This window comes from Orbilia oligospora (genome assembly GCF_000225545.1).
Source record: "Orbilia oligospora ATCC 24927 unplaced genomic scaffold scaffold00081, whole genome shotgun sequence".
Taxonomy (NCBI): domain Eukaryota; kingdom Fungi; phylum Ascomycota; class Orbiliomycetes; order Orbiliales; family Orbiliaceae; genus Orbilia; species Orbilia oligospora.
This window is the reverse complement of record NW_011645638.1, coordinates 640,335-663,229: the sequence shown is the minus strand read 5'-3', so window position 1 is coordinate 663,229 and position 22,895 is coordinate 640,335. Positions and strand designations below refer to the sequence as shown.

Sequence of the window (22,895 nt, the reverse complement as noted above, 5' to 3'; positions counted from 1 at the left end):
ATGTATTGTTGATGTAGTGTGAATATCCGAGTCAGCTGCGCCGAACCTGAAAAGGAGTCTCTTAGAATGTATGAAGCAGGTAGCACGAGCCAGTTCGAAGTCTTTACCCCTTAAACTTGGATGCAATCAAGTATACTAGTTCCTATCATCACGAAGTCTATCGCCTATATAAGATCGAGGAATACATTTCCAAAGCGACTCAAGTTATTTAAATTATGAATTTAAATTAATAAGATTCAATCCAAATCTAGAGAAAACGCCAGCTGATATCTATCATCACGACCATAATCATAGAATGGTGAAAGATCGTGATCATGCACAAGCTAGGCACATATCTACAAGGCCTGGTCTGTCGGTCTGCCTCGGGAAGTCTAATGCATTATGTTTCTTTCCTTCCCGCCTCTTTTGACTTATTTTTACTTTTTTTTTACTTCTTGTGACCATATTCCTCGATGTTTATGAACTATGATATGTACGTATACATGTATACCATACATACATTAATATTCGCTGCAAGGTACCAAAATAGAGAGCACACTCAGCTCAGCCCTGTCTGTCATCAGCGTGAAGTTTACAGGTGACAACGCAAAATAGATCACGACTTTTACTTTTTACTGTTTTGTTTTTTACTTTTTCCCCTCGCTTTTGGGGAAGATATCCTTGTTCTAGTAGCGCAGGAAATGGGGGAAAGCGGTGCGAGAGCGAGTTGCAGCTGCATGGGGATGATGGATTTCTTTCGGTAAGACAGCCCTAAACCTTTCGCGGGAAGGACCTGTGATTTCCACCAAAAAATCAAAAGAAAGTGAGGCGAGAGGGAAGTGGGGAAGAAGTCGATGAAGGACTTTTTGATAGTATGGTATAGTATGGTATGTGGTATGATTGATGGTGATGAGATGAGGATATTTCTATCGATAGGGAAAAGAAGAGCTCTGCGAGATCATATCGATAGGCAACTTAACTTAAATTTTAATTTTGATCTGATGAATGAATGATATGATACGATATGATAGCTATGGAAAAGGTCATCCCTCTTTTGACTGAATAAGGAGAGTTTAGCGAATTCCTCTTTGGATCGAGTTCCTGCGACGGATAAAAGTCGAATGACATGTCCATGATCTGTGGACATGACGTCCTTCCCCTTCCCTTTTTTTTGCGACTTTCCTAAATTCCAAATTCCTGATGGTTCCGGTAAAAGTTTCCTTTACTTTACCTTTACTTTGCTCGAGGTTACTCTACTATACTATACTGTTATTGAAACTAGTTAAGTAGATATAGTGTTTGAAGTGAGATGGTATCAAGTGATGATAGCATGAGAATTAGAATTCCATTCGATGTATCGGAAACTTCGGTCTCGTAACTTAACCTAACTTAACTTGATTACCTGGAGCTCCAAGATATTCCTCCCCAGCCCCAGCCCTCCTCCGCAATAAAGTTAGTAGGCAGCCGATATCGCGATCCCCTCAAAGAATTTAGCTGGGAGGGAAAATGAAAATGAGGGCGGGGCGGGAGAAAAGGCAGGAAACGAAGAAAGAAAAAAAGAAAGCTTAAAGCGCGCGGGTGAGCGAGGGAATCAGACGATTCGTGGAGTGATACATACTTACACACCCAGAACGCTAGTTTAAACGAACTTGACTTTAGTAATGACCTGGGAAAAGGTCAAACCCATGTTTACTCTACATATCTTGGCTGACCTACAGCTTTTCTTGTGCGTCCCCTGCTTCTTTTTTTTTTTTTGTTTTTTTGTTTTTTGATGTCCGGAAAACGGCAAATGAGGACTTGGAGGCGTATCGAGAGAGAGGAGAAATGTGGTAGCGTGATAGGTATCGACCCGCATGCATTTGCACTTGCACTTGCACTTGCATTGGCGATTAGGTTGAAGGCTGGCTAATGGATCACATCACATCACGATAACGGAAAAAGAAGAAGCAGAAGAAGAAGAGAAAGATATAAGGCTTGAAACTGAGCGCCTGTTTTTTATTTGTAACTTTTTTTTTTCTATTTAATAAGTTTTTTGGAATTCGAAAGTTTGTATTGATATTGGTACGAACAGATAGGCAACGTTGATATCTATTGATACTGGTAAGAGTCCCTCTATTTCTTATTATTCTCTCTTCAAACCTACTGAATTTGTAAATGTAACTGTGAATGTGAACGAGAGGAGTGTCCTTGTGACTTTTTTCTCGTCTTGGTTTATGACTTATGCAATGTTGGCGACTCGTATTCGCTGGGAGCAGAGGAGTCTCTGCATTTGCGGGGAAACATGTACCCAGAATTCAAAACCAGTGCACCACTTAGCATACTACTCCTCCCTACTTTGTTTCAAGATCTTGATTTATCAAGAAGAAGAAGAAGAAGAATTCTCTCCATTTCTGTAGTATAGTCTGAGATTGATACCCTCTGGATTCGAATCGAGACTCCCTTTTTTTTTATTGTTATTGTTGCCTGACAGGTCGAACGGGGCGAGACACTCGGAACAAGCCGACTTGCAGGTTAACCGCTCCCCGTTTTCCGTTCATCTCTCTTAAACTCAACTTCATCCTTCTTCTTATTCTTTCAATCCACCTTCTTATTTTCCATCTATTCTTATTATTATTCTACACTCCTGTATTCTTTTTTCTCGATTTCATCCATCTCGTATCCTTCGAAGGCGACCCTCAAATTGGAACTGACTGGGTAGCTGACCGGCTGGCTGGACTAATCCTTGGCTAACTGCGATCAATACAGCACTACAATAACCTACCCTCTACCTGCCTGCAATCCTCATCCTTCTAAGCTGGAATTGTTTCTTTCGGCTTGCATGCGAGTTCCAAATACAAAATCCATCGACTTCATCGACTTCATTGACAATAACGATAATAACATCAATCTCGAAGATACCATCATCCAATAAAGTTCGTTTTGGGAGCTTAATCACAGCCGACTCGGGTTTTTTTCTTCTTTTGGCTGCTGCTTCTGCTCGTTTTTCCTCTTTTCCCTTTCTCAGGATGCTTCGTCCCACCACAACCACTGAAATCCCTCCGCCCTCCGCCCCAAAGGACATCGCTGCTCCCAAACCCCGTTCTTCATCTCCCAGAACCCGTCGGACCCCGTCCTTCCTCTTCGACTCGCCTCCTTCCGCTCCCTTGGCCCCTACGACCTCAAACGCGACTGCTACTTCTACTTCGAAACCGACTAAATCCAAAAACAACAAGGATAACATTCTTTCATCTCCTCAATCACCTAGAAGGTCTTTCTTCCCCTCTCCCTCGAAATCAAGCTTCAGTAGTGCCAACAGCGGTGGTGGTAGCAGTGGATTCGCCGGTGGAATCTTTTCATTATCTTCGCTGCTCGCTCGCATGCCAAGTGCTGCTTCCATAGTTCCCGTCCTCTCGTCATCCCACCACCATAACCACCACCCCGACCTTCCGAACAATCACTCCTCCCCTGCCTCAAAGACTACCCCTACCACTTCCCAGAGCTCTAGGAAAATGGCAGGCGGCTCTTCCAAGGATAAACCATCCGAACCTTCAAGAATGACGGCTGCCGAGAAGCAAGAAGCTGTTAGGAATGCTCAAGCAATATTGGCATCCGTTAGAAAGGACTGGGAATGGGCCGAGGAATTAAGAAAGAGTAAGCGACGAAGAATGGCCGGTGCCACGGCCGGTTCGCCAACCACCAGTTCTAGCTTACCATCCATCCAATCCGAGGAAGAGGAAGATACCGAAGACGAGGACGAAAGGGAATACCGGTCGCGTGACGAATCCGACACAGACGATGGTAGCAGACAACCAGGTTCTATGAAATCCGTAAGGAGCGTTTATCCCGACGACGAACCTAGATCCGCCTACCGATTCCACGACCCAAATACCATCGGCGGCTCCAAAGCCACGAAGGAAGAACGAAAAGCCCGTCGCAGGAAGGACCTCGAAGATGAAATGAAATGGAATGACGGTCTCCGTATCTGGATCGAACGTCGAGACCTCTGGACCCAAGCCGATAAGAACGGCCGTGTCCCGATAGGAAAATCCAAATTTGAAGATGTCAGTCCTACCACTGCTAATATTAACCCATTGGATTTGGATGCAATCAGATTTCAAGATGGCTTTAGCTATCGTGCTAAATGGAAGAACGAGCTGCTGACTCTGACTCCTAATTATGCGAGGTATCAGAATCCGTTTTACGATGCTATTATTCCGGATGCGTATCCACAATTATACCAAAGGATTATCATTAAGAGTAATACTCCGACCATCCCGATCAACCTACAGCATATGGTATATACATATATCCCCCCTCTGCTTCTTGTATGTTTATTGAACTAACATTCTCTCTCAGACGAACGCATTAATAGAAGGATGGAAAGCAGACGGCCAATGGCCACCAAAACCATCCCGTCCGGAAGCCTCAATCACAAAGAAGAAGACCGTCAGCGTTGGCGAGAGCATGGTCAAGAGGGTTTTCGGAATTGGTCGGTGACAGTTAGAGGAAAAGAAGCAGCCGCAACAGCAGAAGAAAAAACAAAAGAAAAGAAAGAAGCCAGTAATATCGTCCAAGCTTTAGTTTTTATTTTGTCCTCAAACGGCGTCGCGAAAGGGAATGATCAAAGAAGGAGTTTGTGTTTTTGTCCCGCAGGCCTCTTTCTCTCTTTCTTTCGTTATTCCATCAGTGGCATCTTTTTCGGGTCCCTTTTTGCGATTCGCGCTTATATATCCCGGGTGCTTCTTTGTTTATTACCGCTCCCTCCACCTCCTCAACATTCGATTACGAACGGCGCAATCAACGGCAGGTCTGATTGTATTTGCTTGCTTGCTCCTCTACGCCTTTTTTTATATTCTACTGTACTATGATCTTTTCGTGCCCTTTTTTTTTTTTTTTTTTCACCCGCCGTTTTCTATTTCAATACAGCAAGCAGGCCGGGCTAGGTTTTATTGGAATTTTATCATGTTTTCGGATTGTTATAAGGGACGGTGGTGTTTTACGGTCTTTCCTCCTGGGGTTTTCTCTCGCTCTCAATTTTTTTACTATCACCCTTACTACGACGACAACATCTCATCTCTGTCTTAAGAGACCGGTCTCGTGCACTGGTCCAGCCTCCCATAGGAGTTTTTCTACTTACTTACTTAGACACATATTGTCATACATACATACATCAAGTATATAGCAACTGACCTAACCTAACTAACCCCTCTTTCCTTACTTATTAATAGAAGGAAGACGGGTAGTTAGTTAGCTGGAAGAAGAAAGATTAATTTAAAAGTTATTTTGTTAAATTCATGAAGAGATATTTATTCATTCTGTAGATGACTAAGGCCCGAAATGTGAACACGATATAACTCAAATCACCCCGTTAACGAGCACCTAGTCGCGCAATAACATAGGATGGCATTGTTCAAGCAATTTCCTCCATGGCGAGGCCAGCCCCACTTGAACCCGGTAAAATACTTATGTAAATACTAAGTATGCATACCAAGTTCATCCCTAAGTATGCATACATACATTTTACCCTTTAAATGCCATAAACTTCACATCAAAGAAATCCTTGAAGCATGAAGAGCCAACGTCCCCCCAACATTAACATACCCAAGACAAAACCTTTCCCCAAAAACATTCTCCACCAAAAACCGACCAGCATCGTCATCAAGCAAAGACGAAGACGTCAACATATTCACAACCTTCACATTCGGATGAACAGCCAAATCCCTCAGTGCCACACCCTCAGACGGCATCACCGACATATCATGAACAATAGGTTTCCAACAATCCCATGTAATCCCAGGATTATCCCCCTCCTCATCCTCCTCCTCCTCAACTGATGAAATATACATATCCTCACATCCCACAATAAGACACCCAATAGGTCCTGCCAATATGGCGAGGGCGATACCAGCACTACTGCCACCGGCTGCAGCCCCCGTTGCGACGAGTGCACCTTCGCCTACTGCTACTACGGCGGCTCCGGCAGTCATACCTTCGATTGCTGCGGCACCTGAAAGAGCTGCGCCTGTTACTGCGCTGGCTCCGCTGGTGCCGAGGGCGGCGACGATGGGGGGACACATTACAATGCCTCCTATTATGGCGACCATTGTGGTGGTTGTGGTGACGGGTTTGAGGTTGATGTTGATGTATATTAGAAGTTGATATTGTGATAAAGCGGTGTGCTTATATATATAATAGCAGACTAACCTTTGGATTAGTTTTTAAGACTGAGTAGGTAGGGAGGTAGGATGAGAATATGCCCTTTGGAATAGCTGTAGAAGCTTGAATTTTAATCTAAAAGAGAAGATATAATAGCGGGTAGTAGTATGGCGAATTTATAGAAAGAAACGAAAGAAAAGATTAAAGAGGGACTGGCCGGGATTCAGAATAGCTTCTCCTCCACAGGTATAATACCGACCCAGCCTGGGCTATATTAGGCCGTGTGCTAACAAAGTACGCCTTTTATTCCCACATAATCATGCATGCATGAACCAAAAATGCATTTTGAATTAATCTTATAGCTGTTTATACAGGTGTGCATGTAGTGCGGTGGGGGGGTTATAGGTGTAAATGTACTTAACTTGCAAGCCGGCTATCTGTAAACTGCAGTTAGCAACGAATCCAGGAGTTCTTAAGAAAGATCAAGAACTCCTATAGCTAGATTCGAGGCTACGCATACATACACTACAAAGTTGCTGTCGTCTCGTGAGTCACGGAGCTATAGCTACTGATCACAAAATAAGGGGAGCGTTTGGGGGTAACTGATCATTGATCGATTCTGCAATGCCAGCTGGACGAGGCAATCCAATTTGGCCGGGTACTGTACATCTTGCAATGGGAATCCAAATAAAAGGTACTAGTTATAATCATATATACATACTAAGTAGGTACATATGAACAATCAATTATTTGCCAATCAGTGGCATCAATCAACCAAATACGCTTGATCACCCAAAAACAACAATTCAACATCGAATTAGAAGTCGAGAATTGATATAAATATATCTCGTGGGTAGCTATTGATTTATTAACGTATATAATACTCGGGGGAGTTCAGGAATAACTTACCAGCGTAAAGGAGGAGGACTCTGCATCCACGAAATATTACAACTACCCAACGTTAATCCGAGGTCCTAAGCAGATAGGCTGGAGTATATGTACACAGTATAGGTCCCGGTACTATCTATCATGCATGCCTGACCGAAAAGTGTTCCTATAGGTCCGCATGAGTACTCCATTACGACAAGAGAAAAAAGGATATTTGTGATATAATTAATCGGTGCAGGCATTTTAGCTCTTTGGTAGCCCCCCCGCTCGAACTAGTATTTTATCGCCGTCTTTTTCTTCTCTTTTTCATAGCATAGCTATCTTTTTTTTCCCCTTCGGGGCAAATATGAACTACCCTAGAGGCCGAGGGGATGTGTTCATATTGTTGTATTCTGCAAGGGCTTTCGTGGGGAACAACCTTCGCGATATGTATTCACTGTGGGGAATATACCACAAGAATGATATCAAAGATGTGCACGTTCGCTAGCTAGCCAGCTAACCTCGAAGAATTCGATTCGAGTTCAAGCAATTTATCAAGAGATCATAAAGTAGATGATACATTCTTCTAATACCAAAACCAACTAAACAAAACAGAAAAGAGAGTGAGTAATCCTAGCAGTAGCCAGTATCAAGACCAACATCCAGTATCTTGAAATCCTAGATCTCGAGTTCATAAAAGGAAGAATCCGATTCATCGAAGAAAACAAAAAAAAAAAAACTGTATAAGCTTACACATCAAAGAAATGCTGCACGAAAGGGAGCCACATCAAAAAGACTACAAAAAAAGGAGGACAGAGAGCTCCAATAAAAGGCTTCACAGAAAAAGAAACAGGGAAAGGACCAGATAATTGCAAACTCCGCAGGACCTCGTTGTACCCAGTTCAAAGCTTGTATCGATCAAAAACAAAGCAAAACAAAAAAACGACAAAAGAGAAAAATACTCCCCAAATCTTGTTATCCTTTCAATTGCTATTTCTCCCCTTCTAAGTCAAGTCGTCGGCAGCCTCTTCGATACTCTTCTGTGTTTTGGCGAGTATGTCGAGTTTCCAGTTGTCCAATGGATATCGTTCTTTGTATTGCATCACGTTGTTGAAGAAGCCCTGAGGTTCGCCGTTTTCGACAGATTCGAGGAGGTTCTGGGAGATAAAATATTGGCATCGCTTGTGTGTAGACAAGACATAAGGTGGAAACATACCTTCAAGAACAAGCATTCCATAGAGGGTGGGCTAAATGCCGGGTCAAGAGCAGGATACTGTCCTTCAAGTGCCCTTTTGGTAGCCACAATATCCTAGAAGTTTGTTAGCACCTCTTGGAAAAACTCGCGCCACATTCACCTGCGTCATTGCAAAGTGTGGCTGATTACCTTTGTAGCCAAATGGCAAAGTGCAGCTTTGAACAGATATTCCTTAACGCTCCATTTCATGAGATTATTATTGACCGAAACTTCAGCAATTCGTTCGTAGTGATTGATTGCTCGGTGGTAATCGCCAGTTTCAGCTGAGATATCTGCGGCTCTGATGTAGCATTTATTCGCCAGTCTATTATTCTCCGAATGGTCTGCATTAGCCGCCCATGTCCTCACGGGAATAAATGATGTTTCCCCGCCTTCATCTTTCACCCCAAGTAGTCAAATATCACACAAAGGAAGAGATCTTACGCCTCAGCATTATCATTGCTAAACCACTCCCCGGCCTTCTCATATTCCTTGATAGCCTCTGGTTTCGTAGCAGGATCTGTTTCCAAATGCTCTGCAAGAGTCTGTTTCTGTGTTGCTGCTCGTCGAACGTTGGTAAGAGCGTAATGTTCGATAGCTTGGCTTAAAGTCCTTGCAGCATCAGCCGGGTTTGTCTTTTTGTAGGATTTGAAGGCCTCGGTGAGATAGTTTGCGGCATCGTTGGGTTCGTTGATCGATTTGCTTAGAGCTGCGGCCTTTTCGAAGGCGGCGCCGGCTTCGGAGCCTATTTATTATTTAGAAACTATGTTAGAATGGGAGAAAGCAAACGGAGTGTCGAGTATGTTCGAGGTGGAGAGAGAAAGAGACCTTGACCGGATGTTCGAAATGCATTTGCGGCTTGAGCGTATAGTTCGATGGCTTGTTCGAGCTTATCCTGCTTGCTGGCACCGAACCAGCTGAAACCACCTGCTGATGCAGCTTCCTGCTTTTGGGCCTGTAGAGTACTTATTAGTTTCTTTGAGAAAGGTGAAAGTGGGGTAATGATTCCGGAAGGACGTACTTGGGCGAGAAGACTTCGGCCGTCCATGATGATGTTGTGGTAGTAGAATGATGTATGATGATGATTACGGGTGCTTGCTGGTGCAGTGCAGGGGGGAAGTTATAGGCGGGATGGACGTAGCCTGGATACTTTGGCAGTGGTGGGGAGCCATTGCTGGGGGTCTTGGCGTGATGACAGTGGCTGGTCGAGCTGGTTTATCGATTGCTGTGCACTCCAACAACGCGGTTTTTCCAACATCCAAATTTTCGAGGTTTCCTGAACTACATTCGTTCACTATCACTAATTGATCAAACATCATGAGTATTCGACGGTCGACGATTAGGTTATTTTCTACGACTGTTCGTAGGTTACAGCATGAGACTCCAGCGGACTGGAAACCCATTAAGAAACGTCCGAGATATACCCCATCCAAGGAGTCTTTAGCATATGTCGAAGCCATCCTCGAGAAGCCGACATGGTCAATAACAGAACTCCTACCACCCAGTCATCCAAAAAGTACTTCAAACACTCCTCCTCCAGATCCAAAAGACCTGATCACTCCTGAAAAACTCAAACATCTCTTAAGACTCTCTGCACTTCCTATGCCGAAGGATCAACAGGAGGAAGACGAAATGATCAAAGATTTGAATGATCAGCTCTACTTTGTGAATAAGATTAAGGAGGTGGATGTCACGGGTGTGGAGCCGTTGGTGGCTATTAGGGATGAGAGCGAGGAGAGGGGTATCACTTTAGAGGATGTTTTACAGGCGGAGAAGGAAGCGGAGGCGTTTGGACCTATGGGAAGAGAGGAATGGGACCCTTTGAAGCAGGTGAAGAATAAACTTGGAAGATACATTGTGGTTGAAGGAGAGATGGGTGAAGGACCTGCTGTGGATGATGAACTTGTGGTCAGTGCTGGGGAGGTCAAGAAGGTGAATTCTCTGGGTACTGTCGAGACTACTGGCACGGAGACAAGGTGAACGACTGCTTGAGCGGAGCAACACATGGGATTTAGGATCCCTTCGTATTTCAATTTTTACGATACTTTTAGACAAAAAAAGCACGATGGAGTTCTCCTAGCTTCCCACCTTCCGACCAACTTCAGCACTTCTCCGCCTACTACAGTATCTCTCGTCTTCAAGACGAATGCGAAGCCCATGGGGAATGGCCGTCTAGAGGGGCTTGGTTGCCGCCTCTGTTGTGATCCCTTGCCAACATTAACCCTGTCCTCTCATTCACATCACTCTCGATAGCCGGTAGATTTGAAGTTGTACGATGTGTCGGTAAAGTTTCGTATTGTGTCGGTGGTTCATTCTCCTCTGGCTCCTCATAATCGTCGCCGAGATTCTCAATGGTGCGGGTATTTTCATACTCGTTGTATTTCTGCCTCGCGAACCATTTCTCAGCAAAACCCGGCCTAGCCAGGATGATGATAAAAAAAGCGAACTGGCACCGATTGAGTTTCTTTTAGTCACTTGTCGCCCCACGGTCTTGTAACTGAATTGAATAAAAGTGGGATTACCTTTACAAGCAAGGTTATAGCAGCCGCTGCCACAACCAACCCAGCCGCGAGCTTCAACTCGCCCTCCCAAACTGGGGCACAGGGTAGATCCCGTCCTAGCGCAACCGAACAAGTATTCGCGGGGACTTCAGGAGGTTGACCCTTTCCTTTTGGGCCTTTATAAAACGGAAACGGCATTTCCGTCACCTTTCCGAATCCACAGCACTGCAAAGCATCCTGCACCCCCTTGATCGCATCTTTATCGTGGGCGGAATACCATGCTTGCCATGTATCTTTTAGCTGGCATTTTGACGCCCCTGATAGGTTCGGTGCTCCTAAAGCTATAAGCACCGAAGGAAGTATGAGCAGGGCCAAATTAATTGCGAGAGGAAACGCCGAAAGTGGACGTTTAGACGCCTTTCGCGAAGTTGCAATACCGAGGGAACGGTATGTCGTTAACAAATCGGCGGGTCCTAGGATGGCCGTGAGAATTGGTAGCGTGGTGAACGGTAATCGATATTTCCATGCTGTGAAGCATGCAAATACTCCAAGCACGGACACTGCCGCGAATACCTATTCACACTGTTAGTAGGTAGAAGTATATACTGCGAATACTATCGTAAATTGAAAGGTCCGAGAAAGTACGTACCGATACGAGGGCTAAAAAAGACCTCGGATATCTCATTTTGCAAATCTGGTATGACCTTTTGTCTGCCCGGCAGTTTATTCGGGGGTACTCTGAGATATCTTATATACGGTCGCGTCGGGGAATTAGGTCCTCAATCGATTAGACCCAATTACAATATTATCGCCTCGTTTCCGGGTATAATATTCTAGATATCTTTTCGATATCTTGACAAAATTATATAGACTGAAGGATAAAGATATAATCTAGTAGTTTTCAAGAGTGTTTTGAAAGTTCACAATTGAAAGGCGCCGGCGGGGCTGCTTTTGTAGAAACCGCCAAAGATTGCCTGAAGATTATGACGTTAAACGAATCGTACATTCCCTCCAAAGCGGATTTTTAGTGTTTGTTCTGCTGGCAGAATACAATGCCTGCAATGGCCCGCAGTTTGACTGGTCGAAAAGCTGACGTTGCCGCATCGTATCACAAAATACTCGTTAGTATGGATATGTATGATCCCATCCCAACTGCCTGAAAAGCTATTTTATACCACGACGAGATTATTCGGACGACCTATATATCCACAATGTAATTTAGTCTCGAGACGTATACTTCTTAAGTACCTGTTACTTTCTCTCTTACTCAACTAGTTAAGCCGAGCAATGGAGCTCAGGTCGCACTTGGTCTGATCTCGGTTAGATGGCAAGCGTGGGGTGTTGTAATGGAGGTGTCATGATTGGCTGCGCTCCTGCTAACTTTAGAGCCTGGTTCCTTCTGGCGGGTGAACCCGGACGAAAGGCCACGCAGAAGGACGTTTCTGATGAAGCCCGTTCCCGAATTACGGGCTGACCGATGAGGAAGATGGCCGATAACCAGAGTCAGGAGGGGAAAAAGGACGAGGGTTTCCCCTTGTCTTTTGAACAGCTTTGAGGTTAGTTACTGGTCCTGGTAATTTTTTACCAGAAGGCATTTTTATAGAGGTTAGTCGGTAAGGCATTTAAAATCTTTTTTTTTTTTTTCTTTGACCACCCCCATTTAAAACTGACCGGACCACTTTCTTCCTCTTATCCTTCTTTCTGAAATTCACTCATCCATAAACCGAAAAAAATCATCCTCACATTACAACGTCTTTTACGACACTCTCTTTAAAAGCCTTATCTTCTATTTCTAGTCTTCTTTGACTTTTTGATTATATTATAGACAAAATGCCTTTCGCTGAAGGTATGCATGACACCGAATTGTTCCTCGTGGGAGGAGGACGACGACGACAAAACTACGAAACTGTGGGACACCAGAAAATTGATGGCTAACGAGATCAATTGCTATTCTTCCAGGTAACGAGAAGGCCGGTGAGAAGCTCTTCAAGGTATGTTCCAGCATTACCGATGCTGTCGATGTCGAATGGAATAGTAGAGGAAGGATAATTCTAACATTCGTCTCTCCGTAGACCCGTTGCGCTTCGTGCCACACCGTCGAGAAGGGTGGTTCGTCGAAGACCGGTCCAAATCTCAACGGTCTCTTCGGCAGAGTTTCTGGACAAGGCACCGACTCCTTCAGCTACTCCGATGCCAGCAAGAAGGCTGCCGTCTCTTGGGGCGAACAGACTCTCGTAAGTTAAGAATGAAAATTTTTTTCTCTCTTCGTTGGGTTTTTATTCCTATATGCTTGGACTGTGTGCCTATCGTGTGACTGTGTCTGCGAACTACCAAAATATTCGAAATCATCTCGATTACTACGAAGAATACATACAAATAGCGACTATGAAGGCGATAAAATCACATCACATCATTCTAGCTGTCAAGCTGGCCCGTCGAGGCCGGATTACCCTGCATTAAGGATGACGTCGATTGGCCTGTCTGCAGTTTGCGTCGCAAACAAAAATTTTTTTGCCGTGGCTTTTTTGGCCGACTTGTACAACCCAGTCGCAGACGCCAAACAGTGCAGCAGGGCTGTCAAACAGTACAGCAGTGACAGGCACTAGTCCATTATCTTAGTTTTTTGGGCGGAAGATAGACCGTTTATCAGATCAATCGTGGAAACTGGATTTGCTAACATTTATTGCTTCATCTTCACTAGTTCGACTACCTTGAGAACCCAAAGAAGTTCATGCCCGGTACCAAGATGGCCTTCGGTGGTCTCAAGAAGGACAAGGACAGGAACGACTTGATCACGTATGCACCCCTCATATGCTTATTAAATCTATTTCATCTACGATGCAAATATTCAAATACTAACAATTTTTCTTTTTCGTTTCTACAGCTACCTCAAGAAGAGCACCTCCTAAACGCCCTAATGAATCATGAATGACTGTCCAGACGTCTCTATGCCCTGTTTCTCATTTCCTTTGTGATCGAAATAATTAGAACCCTCTCCTCTCTCAACCCCACACACACAATCTCACGCACCAACAGGCTCATTTTTAGGCCTCGCTTGGTGCAACTCTCGCTCCGTCTTGGTGCTGTTCCGATTGCGAATAGTATTCAACGAAGGAAGCTTACCAAAAAAAATTCATTTGTACAAAATACCCCTCCATTTGACTTCGGCCCCACGACAGAAATTCCCATTCCTATTTGTCTTTGAGCGTTTTTTTCTTCTTCATTCATTCCGTCATAGAGAGAGAAAAAAGAGGAATCGTTGGGAGGAAAGGAAACAAAAAAAAGCTGTTTTGAGAGGAGGAGTAGGATATGGTGGTGTTGGCGACCCTTTTCACCCTCGAAACCGTTCTTTTTTTTTACCATATTAATTCTTTGGGAATTCTCGTTATCAGCCGTAGATTGTAAAATAGACAAAATTCTTTTTTTTTCTTTTCTTCTCTTCTTTCTCCTTCTCAAGTATTTACATAGATCTATTTTCTCTCAACTCACATTCTTATTGAGGGGTTGCTAACTAGACTTTCGCAGCTCACTTTTCTCTACTTGTTTGAATGGTGCTATTGTGACGATGTCATCAATATGAAGGCCCACACGGCAACGCTGGCGTTTGGTCCCGAGATTAATGAAGGCCGAAGAATTCGGTTAAGATGCTGGACTGAGCCCGGCTTGCCGACCACTGAGAAGTACATCGCGGAATCGGCTACCTTTCCGGGCCACAGTTAGCTTCGTACCTCTCGGGCCAGTCGATTCCCTTCCCTTGCCCTTGAGTCGGCTTGTTATGCCGGGCCGACCCCATGAAGCCTTTTAACTGGGCGATTTTAAGATCCTGTTAATGTATAGCCATGGGAAATTAACACGCACCATCTACGCTATACCTTAAGCTTTTATGATAAATATAAAGAATCAGGCAAGATCTTGAAAACTGGGAAGAGATTGATATATATCAAGCCTAGGAACACCTCGATTGTTAACTCCTAGACCCTAATTTTGGCGATAGCTGTTCAACCCGCTAGAAATCTAGCTTGAGAGATGCATGTCAACGTATGTGCTCTCTCATAGAAACTAGGGATGTTTTGTCTTGACGGCCGGTCGGGAGAGTCAAGTGATTATATATATTGCCATTGAACTTCCAAATTATTAACGAAGAACATACTGGATCTACTATACTATGGTCTTTGTGAAGAACATTTTGCAAGTGGAGTTGATAACGATAGGTGAGTACTTAGTCATAGATCCTGGATATTAAAGGCAGCCAATACCTGTATGTTAACCTATATAACGCCGCTCCAAAGCTTCATGAGATCAAAGTTAAAAAATGCCATCGATCCCAACTTGTACTACGTAGCTACCACACGTATACGTATATGTTCTATAGATACTAATTTATTTCGAGATTTTCAACAGCGTGAGCCGATATTGAAACATAGATATTAACATGTTTGGCAGGTCACATTTCTCCTGCATCGCGTGAGTGGGAATATGATATTGCGAATGATTCCAAGGTCTAAGTTGTAGTTAGTTTAGCCTGGGCAAAAACTGTCCCGGCAGTCACACTGAGCTTCAGCCACTAAACATCGTGAACCAACGACATCACGACGACACCGCGACGACGATCCACCTGCATTATATTAAGTAATCTATGAGGTTTCTACCTACTGGCCTAGGAACCATACATACCCACGTGAACCTTCTTTTCCTTCCCATGTCGCTGCAGCATCGTTGCGGTATTAATCTTATGCCGAGACAAACAACCACTTACATTGTCCAAAACTAGACGAAACTGGAAAAAAAATTCTGGGTTTCTCCCATAATTATAAACTATCACCTGCAAGGTGCCAGAGTTTCTCGAAACTGGACTTGCTATTGATCATGCAAGGTAAAATGTTCCGGCAAATGGCAGGTGGCCACAACTTGCGCTGGCCCTCTTTTCGTGATAGCTTCGCTACTCGAGTACTCGACCCCCAGCTGCTTAAGCATGTTTTTTCGAGTACTTAAGACCAGGACTGCGGTACGTACTCCTCCGAGAAACAGTATGTCTACTTGACTTCTCGAGAGTCTGGGTAGTTATTTTCTCTCTAAAACGACGACAAAACAAGTACCCTTTGGGCTCGCATGGTGCAACCACACCTTGCCCCGGCCTTGCATCAATTTGATAATATTAACAGGATATCCTGATTTTTTTCTTCTTTTCTTCCCGAAATATCGCTCAATCAGTCGATAACCGTCGATAGCTACTTTCTCTGTCTCCCTCGCCCTCTTTCCTGGGTCATACTAGCGGGGTATATAAACTGTTCGTTAAATCCCGCTGTGGAGAAGCTTTGACGCATGGCTAATAATTGCTTGCATACAGAATTTTTTGATATCCTCTAAAAATTAAAAAATTAAAAAATTCCTTCCGGGTCAATCGAAGCATTTAAAGACCCCAGAGAAGCCTTATGAGCCTTATCGGAGATTCTTTTTGAAGTCTTCGTCGACACTTTATAAATTCGTCCAACCGGGAGCACTTTCGGCTTAAAACGAGGTTGTTCGCTGCTCTCGTCTAGCAACAAGGCTTATAGTTCTGGGCGCAGCTCAGCTCAGCTCCCAGTTGCCGTGCTACCACATACGTACCCCTTCGCTCATAGTTACCCTCCTGCCGACCAAACGACAATTTAACTCCACCAGCTTTCGAGTCGAAGATTATCCTTCTTACCTTCAGTTCAGCTTCATATCCGCTCGCTGTAATCATATATATAAAAAAAGTTAATTTTCACCAAAAGGAAAAAGGGAGAAATTAAACAAAAAAATTAAAAGATGTCCCGCCCAACATCCGTCCCTTTCTCCACAACGGGTCAAATCCCCATCTTGACTCCACCAAGCTCCTCCGGGTCGAATCAAGCATTTACCCACCTGACATCACCGACCAATAAATTCGTCCACCCGGCTCGCCGTCGTGGGTCTGCAGACTCATACCTCTCCGAAGATGACCACCACCTTAATTCGGCACGGTCTCCATCGTATTCTTATTCTTTAACCTCCAATCGCTCCAGTCGACGTTCTCAAAGTCCATCGTTGGGATCCTCACCCGGTGCATGTCTAATAATCCGTAGCAGTAGCACCAACCAATCTCCACACTCCGGTAGTCCAAAACAATCTCCACTCCCAGTTCCAGCTATAGACACCGGCCATGGACGTCAAGATTCCGTTTCCTCTGCCGGTGATCTTGAATTCGACGTAGAACCATTATCACCTTTTAGCTATGCACCACGATTCCCATCCGGTCCTCCCAGTCGCAAAAACTCAAGAGATGCGTATGCCCACATCTCACCACCATCACTCAACGCCGTCTCCCAAAAGCTAGAGAAACACTACCAAGCACCATCTCTCCCACCTCAAAAGGAAGATGAAGAAGAACATACCATCCAACTGCACATGATGCCAAAATCAATGCTTCTCCCCCTCCCGGATCGCAACGCGGAGATGAAGCATTTACTTACACATAATTCACAGTTGGCGGGACAGATCCGTAGACGGTTGGGAGAGGAAAGATATTCTCAGGCGGTTGACCTTTGGACCAGGACGAGAAGGAGCGAGGTTAGTGACCATGAATGGTTGAGAAGGAGTAAATGGTTTTTGCAAATGGATGAGAGGTTATGGAATGAATGGACTATGATGGTTGGATGGGACCATAGCGTTGATTTGACGAAGGACGAAAAGGGAGAGAAGAGGGGTGTTGATGAGTATGCGGATAAGATGGGTCATATGACGTGTTTGGAAGAGGAGGAGGAGTAGTGACACGTTTAGGAGGTTTTTGATATTAAACATCAAGAAAGTTTGATTAATGTGGGATGAAATTGAGAATGTGGCAGGTGGAGTGTAGTGAAATAGGTGGGGATAGTTTGCATTCGTTCTTTTATTTTTTTTGTCGTATAGCGAGGGGTTTTGATGGGTGTTCTGACTGTGTTTTTCTATCATTCGTTCTTTCTGTCTGTTTAAAGCGAATTGTATACCGTAGCCGTGGCATTGTTTTTTTACGTCTTCTTCCAACTCTCTGCTCATTCTTTACCATTTTCTTCTTTTACTTCGTTATTTCTCCTCATCCGTCTTTTTTATAATTACCCAAGCATTTTACTTATTCTTATACGTACCATTGTGGAGGAGTAGGTGTATGGATACTTATAATTACCTACACCGGTTGCTAAATGGATGGTATCCCCTTCTTTATAACGTACCGCTATCGAACAGCTATTTTGGAGCATTTTTGTGGGTAGTCAATATTGAGGATATTCGGGTTAACGTTTTCTATTAGTTCTGGATATATTATAAAATGGGTGCTGGTCCACCTTATTTTAATGATAGTGTACCCTCTTCTAGTTGCCGTTACTATACGAAAATAGTGAAACTATAAGCTATCTTTCTACGTCAGGTATCTAGTCGAGACATTATGACACAACGATGCGGAAGAGTTTAAGCTGAGATGGAGTTGACGGAATAGCATGTGAGAGCTCGCTAGACAGATATAGCTGGTGATGAGGTTGCTAGACGATCAACCTTCTTCGAGACAATTACAGAAACCCCCCCGCTTCTGGGGGTTGCGGGTGTAGTGGTTTTTTCTTACTAGTAAATAAATACCAATTTGCAGTAGGATGACGTTTCATTGATTGGTAGTATTTTATAGCGTACTCGGACTTAAGTTGTAGACCTAGACAAATATTCTGCGAGCTTGGTACTTAAGCTTGTGTCACTGGACTTGTTAAGGACTCTTGAAGTATAAATGGGGTGGAGTATTTCTAGAATTCTGGCACTAGATTTAGAGATTCCTTGTCTGCGTACTTGTAGATCTATTTAACTTCGGATCTTTCAAACGCTACTCCTCAAGGAGAACGGACACTATGATATCCCCGATATATATGGCTTTTTTGCATATACTTCGTCCTTCTTATTTTCTTCTTCTTTTTCGTCCCCTTCGATTCCAAATATTAATACAAACATCATCTTACTCAATATATTAATAAGTGACGGTGAGCCTCGCGGCCTCGGGAAGCTCGTTTTGGTAAATATGATTAAGCATATGGAAATCTCGGGCGATCTAGAGACTAACACCGTACGTAGACACAAGTTCTGTGTCTTGAAGGAAGGGTTATAATTTATCTGACATGCTAGGAGCACTCAATTCAAAGGCCCCCAACCCAAAGTGCCATTTACGCATGATCTTTCCCCATTACATTGAACGTATATTTGAAGTTTAGCTGCCGGAATTATCTATAATACAGAATTAACGTTTCTAGCTATAACCTGCAAATTCAGAATATCGAGATGGCTACTAAACTTAACATTATAAATACGGCTGGTGTATATACATGCGTGGATATCATGTATACATGTATCGTATCCTGCGCCCCAGGATGAAACTAAGCCTCAATTCTATTACCAAGATAAGCTATCTGATTGCCTAAACTTTGATTTCTTACAATATTCCTTCGAGTCTTCATTTTTAAAATTTTTCGTTTGTATACTATAGTACAAAGTGTGGCCCGCGTCTGCAATACGAGACTAACTATAGTACCGGTCTATACACAAGCTATAATACCTCTCCAACGACCAAACATCGCGTTGTCGCGTGGTATTTCCCACAAACCATAACCTCACGTGACTCCCCAGCATTTTTTCTAGGAACCGAAAGCAGCAGGGCCATCTTTGGGGGTTAAGTTTTTAGCAATCGGGCAAGCAACTTTTTTTCGATCCCTTCCCCAGCATTTCCGACCATCCGACGTCGTTACATTCAATCGATATATTCTATTTCCAAATCCTCCGGTATTACAAAAAGTTCGGTTTCATTACCTACCCATCCTGTCGTTCCCTTTACCTCCTCCTCAGCGAAATACTACCGGGGGAAAAAAAAGAGCTATTACGAAAACTCCGATAAGAAACCGAGCTTTGTAGACGATACTATCTTAATACTCTATAAAAAAAAACGATCACTCAACAATGGACTCCTTCACAAATTCACTGGGTGTTAACCAGCAGTCGAAGAAGCAGGCATGGATGGATAAGGTTGGTAAAAAAAAAAAAAAAAAAAACTACAAAACTGAGGTTTATTTAGAAAGAGAAAAAAAAGAAGAAGGAAGTGGGGATGAAAACTATACTATGATGGAAATTTGAAGGTTAACTTTTTCGGTGAATACGTTTTAAAAGATTAGACAAGAAGCTGCAGTTGAGCAGGCTAGAGCTTTGATTGATGTACGTTTCACTTTTTCCTACCCCCCTCCAAAATTCGATGTTTAGTTGGAAGGAGTATATTTTTTTACTAATATAAAAATTTGTTTTTTTACCACGGAATAGAAAGTTTCGGATAACTGCTTCGAGAAGTGTATTCCAAAGCCTGGGAGCAGTTTGACAAGCGGTGAGACGGTATGTCTTTTTTCTATATTCCGTGGTTTAACCGGATTCGAAGAGAGGAACCCTTTTTTTGCTGATGTTTATATGGTGTGGTTTTATAGACTTGCATAAACCAGTGCATGGAGAAGTACATGTCCGCCTGGAACGTCGTGTCGAGAAAGTATATTGAGAGAATACAGGCGAGGGATGTTTAAATTTGATCTATCTAAGTACTTAGATATGATGTTAAACATATCGAACCGGATTCTGGTAACTAGTTACCTATTGTCGAGGTAGCTGGTGTGGCGAGATCTCCACGCTTTGGGGGCCTTCTTGCTTGAATAGGGAAGGGGATTTGAATCCTTGAGATCCCAGGAACTGTGGAAGTGGGTCTCTGTATATATTCTAGATTCTACTAGAGTGTAAATTTTGTATAATATTGCCATGTGCATGATTTAAGCCTCATTGAACAACCTTATCAGGAGAAAGATATCGCTACCATGATGTGAAAAGGGTGGAGTCAAAAACCATCTCAGTTTTAAGAACCAACGAAGAGGATATTCCTTCTCCAGACCAATAGTTCTGCCATATACGCCAAATACGCCCTGTCAAAAAGTTTGTTAAAATCCATTTCAATCCACGAGCGGCTGTATACCGGGCTTCTCGGCGTCCTGAATTGGGATCTCCTGCACAGTTACACCTACGTCACCTTCGAAAACGATGGTGACTTCTTTGATAACATCCCTATAATCCTCTATCTCCACATTCCCACCACCAACTCTTCTAACCCATCCATCTACACTCTCTGCCCTCAGAATCCCAGAACCATCCAACACCACCGCCACAACGCCACACGCAATCGTTCTAGCATCATAAAACGTAGCAACAGAATACTCTGCCAAACATCTGGTCGCAAGACCCATACACTGTCGTCCCAAGAAGGTGTCTTGAGACTTCATAATCCCATCTTCCTCTTTCCTATCATCATCTTGATGGTCATAATCCTCGCCGGGGACGACGGAAAGGGATTTATCTAGAATTCTTGGGATGTAATCGTGTGGAATTGAATGACGGAGTTCAAATTTTAGGATTCGAAGGAGGTGTAGCTCCGCTGTGACTATTGTAGCCCTGATGGTATCGTATTTGTGAGAGGGGACTTCGATTGGTGGCAGGTTTGGGTGGAGAATTGAGTAAGCTGGGGTAATCAGGGCGCGGAGACGACGGGGGGATTCGGTGGACTTGGTTGAGAGTGAGAGGGTGGTCAGAGCTAGGGTCTTGCCCGGGTTGTATTCCAGTAGATTAGCAAGCGTCCTGCCGGTGAATAGGTGCATACCTTATATGCATATGGAGAGATATTGGCATGTATACGTACATGAGGATCTAGGAAGTCCGGGACGGGGTCAGGACGGTTTTTCGAATCACGAATGAATTTGCGGTATTTGTGGAGATAAAGGTAGGCCATCGCCAGGGTTTGTTCTTGTCTAATTGGCACGTTAGTAAGATTTATATTACACTATCACAATTGTTACGAAGTGGGACCATTATGCATGAACATACAATCGCAGGATATCGGCCAGCAAGGCCATGAATGAGACCGCATCCTTGCCGTGAAGAGACGGCCGGGTTCGAGAGCGACGGCCACTACTGGAGGCACTCGGCGTGGTAGTTACATCTACATCGTCGTGTGAGAAGCCGTCCTCGCGATGGGTCGCCATTGGGATTGGAATGGGAATGGGAATGGGAACGGTGAATGTTCATGATTGTGTTTCTGCGCGTCGATGCGGCATGAATTCGAAGAGAATCAAATTTGGATTTGGAGCTAAGATGGCTCGGATAGCACCTCCTCATCACGTGCCTGTTGCATTTTTTCGAGCAACACAAATTTTAGTGCCCGTAATCGTTTTAGTTTCGGAGCTGGACCAGAAAAGAGCCATGATTGGCCATTCTTCACCTTTTCATCCAGTTTCTCTAGCTCTTTCTCCAGTTGCACCGCCAAATCCAGCGGAGTCCTCCCGTTTTTATCTTTGGCGTCCGGGTCACCGCCGTTATCCAGCAGTAACCTTACCACTCCTTCTTGGTTGTCAGGTATGCGTACGAACTGGTAATTCCTGGGATCACCTTCCATTGCTAAATGCAGTGGGGTTTTCCCGTTCTTATCTTTCGCCTCCAGTTTAGCACCCTTCTCTATTAACACACTCACCACCACCGGCTTCCCTCTGAATGCCACCAACTGAAGAGCAGTCCTCCCGTCTACATCCCTGGCCTCCAAGTCAGCGCCCTTATCCACCAACAGTCTTACAATTACCTCGTGCCCTTCTAACACTGCCCATCCCAGCGGGGTCCTCCCTTCTTCATCCCTGGCCTCCAAGTCAGCGCCTTTACCCACCAGCAGTCTTACAATTGCCTCGTACCCTCCTAACGCTGCCCATCCCAGCGGGGTCTTCCCGTTGCTCTTAACCTCCAAATCAGCGCTATTGTCCACCAGCAGTCTTACAATTGCCTCGTGCCCTCCTAACACTGCCAATCCCAGCGGGGTCTTCCCGTTGCTCTTAAGCTCCAAGTCAGCGCCATTGTCCACCAGCAGTCTTACAATTGCCTCGTACCCTCCTAACACTGCCCATCCCAGCGGAGTCCTCCCGTTGCTCTTAGCCTCCAAGTTAGCGCCCTTATCCACCAACAGTCTTACAATTACCTCGTGCCCTTCTAACACTGCCCATCCCAGCGGGGTCCTCCCTTCTTCATCCCTGGCCTCCAAGTCAGCGCCCTTATCCACCAGCAGTCTTACAATTGCCTCGTGCCCTCCTAACGCTGCCAATCCCAGTGGA

General features: G+C 44.2%; 9 protein-coding genes across 9 annotated transcripts; 5 read left to right on the top strand and 4 right to left on the bottom strand.

The window, feature by feature from the left end:
* Nucleotides 1-2,984: 2,984 nt before the first annotated feature.
* Nucleotides 2,985-4,455, top strand: AOL_s00081g191 (uncharacterized protein; the record flags this gene model as incomplete). The annotated part of the gene is made up of 2 exons (XM_011125008.1): nucleotides 2,985-4,253; nucleotides 4,315-4,455. 2 exons carry the CDS (start codon nucleotides 2,985-2,987, stop codon nucleotides 4,453-4,455), a joined length of 1,410 nt encoding a protein of 469 aa, XP_011123310.1.
* A 1,046-nt stretch (nucleotides 4,456-5,501) lies between these two features.
* AOL_s00081g190 (uncharacterized protein) lies at nucleotides 5,502-6,062 on the bottom strand (the record flags this gene model as incomplete). Its single annotated transcript, XM_011125007.1, has 1 exon — nucleotides 5,502-6,062. One exon carries the CDS (start codon nucleotides 6,060-6,062, stop codon nucleotides 5,502-5,504), a length of 561 nt encoding a protein of 186 aa, XP_011123309.1.
* Nucleotides 6,063-7,985: 1,923 nt separating this feature from the next.
* AOL_s00081g189 (uncharacterized protein) lies at nucleotides 7,986-9,263 on the bottom strand (the record flags this gene model as incomplete). The annotated part of the gene is made up of 6 exons (XM_011125006.1): nucleotides 7,986-8,138; nucleotides 8,198-8,290; nucleotides 8,366-8,540; nucleotides 8,660-8,960; nucleotides 9,044-9,170; nucleotides 9,237-9,263. 6 exons carry the CDS (start codon nucleotides 9,261-9,263, stop codon nucleotides 7,986-7,988), a joined length of 876 nt encoding a protein of 291 aa, XP_011123308.1.
* A 269-nt stretch (nucleotides 9,264-9,532) lies between these two features.
* AOL_s00081g188 (uncharacterized protein) lies at nucleotides 9,533-10,195 on the top strand (the record flags this gene model as incomplete). The annotated part of the gene is made up of 1 exon (XM_011125005.1): nucleotides 9,533-10,195. One exon carries the CDS (start codon nucleotides 9,533-9,535, stop codon nucleotides 10,193-10,195), a length of 663 nt encoding a protein of 220 aa, XP_011123307.1.
* A 157-nt stretch (nucleotides 10,196-10,352) lies between these two features.
* On the bottom strand, nucleotides 10,353-11,401 carry AOL_s00081g187 (uncharacterized protein; the record flags this gene model as incomplete). The annotated part of the gene is made up of 3 exons (XM_011125004.1): nucleotides 10,353-10,661; nucleotides 10,738-11,289; nucleotides 11,366-11,401. 3 exons carry the CDS (start codon nucleotides 11,399-11,401, stop codon nucleotides 10,353-10,355), a joined length of 897 nt encoding a protein of 298 aa, XP_011123306.1.
* A 1,145-nt stretch (nucleotides 11,402-12,546) lies between these two features.
* AOL_s00081g186 (uncharacterized protein) lies at nucleotides 12,547-13,625 on the top strand (the record flags this gene model as incomplete). Its single annotated transcript, XM_011125003.1, has 5 exons — nucleotides 12,547-12,562; nucleotides 12,676-12,707; nucleotides 12,789-12,950; nucleotides 13,418-13,512; nucleotides 13,601-13,625. The coding sequence occupies 5 exons, from the start codon at nucleotides 12,547-12,549 to the stop codon at nucleotides 13,623-13,625; spliced, it is 330 nt and encodes a 109-aa protein (XP_011123305.1).
* A 2,881-nt stretch (nucleotides 13,626-16,506) lies between these two features.
* Nucleotides 16,507-17,484, top strand: AOL_s00081g185 (uncharacterized protein; the record flags this gene model as incomplete). The annotated part of the gene is made up of 1 exon (XM_011125002.1): nucleotides 16,507-17,484. One exon carries the CDS (start codon nucleotides 16,507-16,509, stop codon nucleotides 17,482-17,484), a length of 978 nt encoding a protein of 325 aa, XP_011123304.1.
* Nucleotides 17,485-19,680: 2,196 nt separating this feature from the next.
* AOL_s00081g184 (uncharacterized protein) lies at nucleotides 19,681-20,285 on the top strand (the record flags this gene model as incomplete). The annotated part of the gene is made up of 4 exons (XM_011125001.1): nucleotides 19,681-19,746; nucleotides 19,888-19,932; nucleotides 20,035-20,103; nucleotides 20,193-20,285. The coding sequence occupies 4 exons, from the start codon at nucleotides 19,681-19,683 to the stop codon at nucleotides 20,283-20,285; spliced, it is 273 nt and encodes a 90-aa protein (XP_011123303.1).
* Nucleotides 20,286-20,702: 417 nt separating this feature from the next.
* Nucleotides 20,703-21,785, bottom strand: AOL_s00081g183 (uncharacterized protein; the record flags this gene model as incomplete). The annotated part of the gene is made up of 3 exons (XM_011125000.1): nucleotides 20,703-21,344; nucleotides 21,443-21,551; nucleotides 21,628-21,785. 3 exons carry the CDS (start codon nucleotides 21,783-21,785, stop codon nucleotides 20,703-20,705), a joined length of 909 nt encoding a protein of 302 aa, XP_011123302.1.
* Between the last annotated feature and the right edge of the window lie 1,110 nt (nucleotides 21,786-22,895).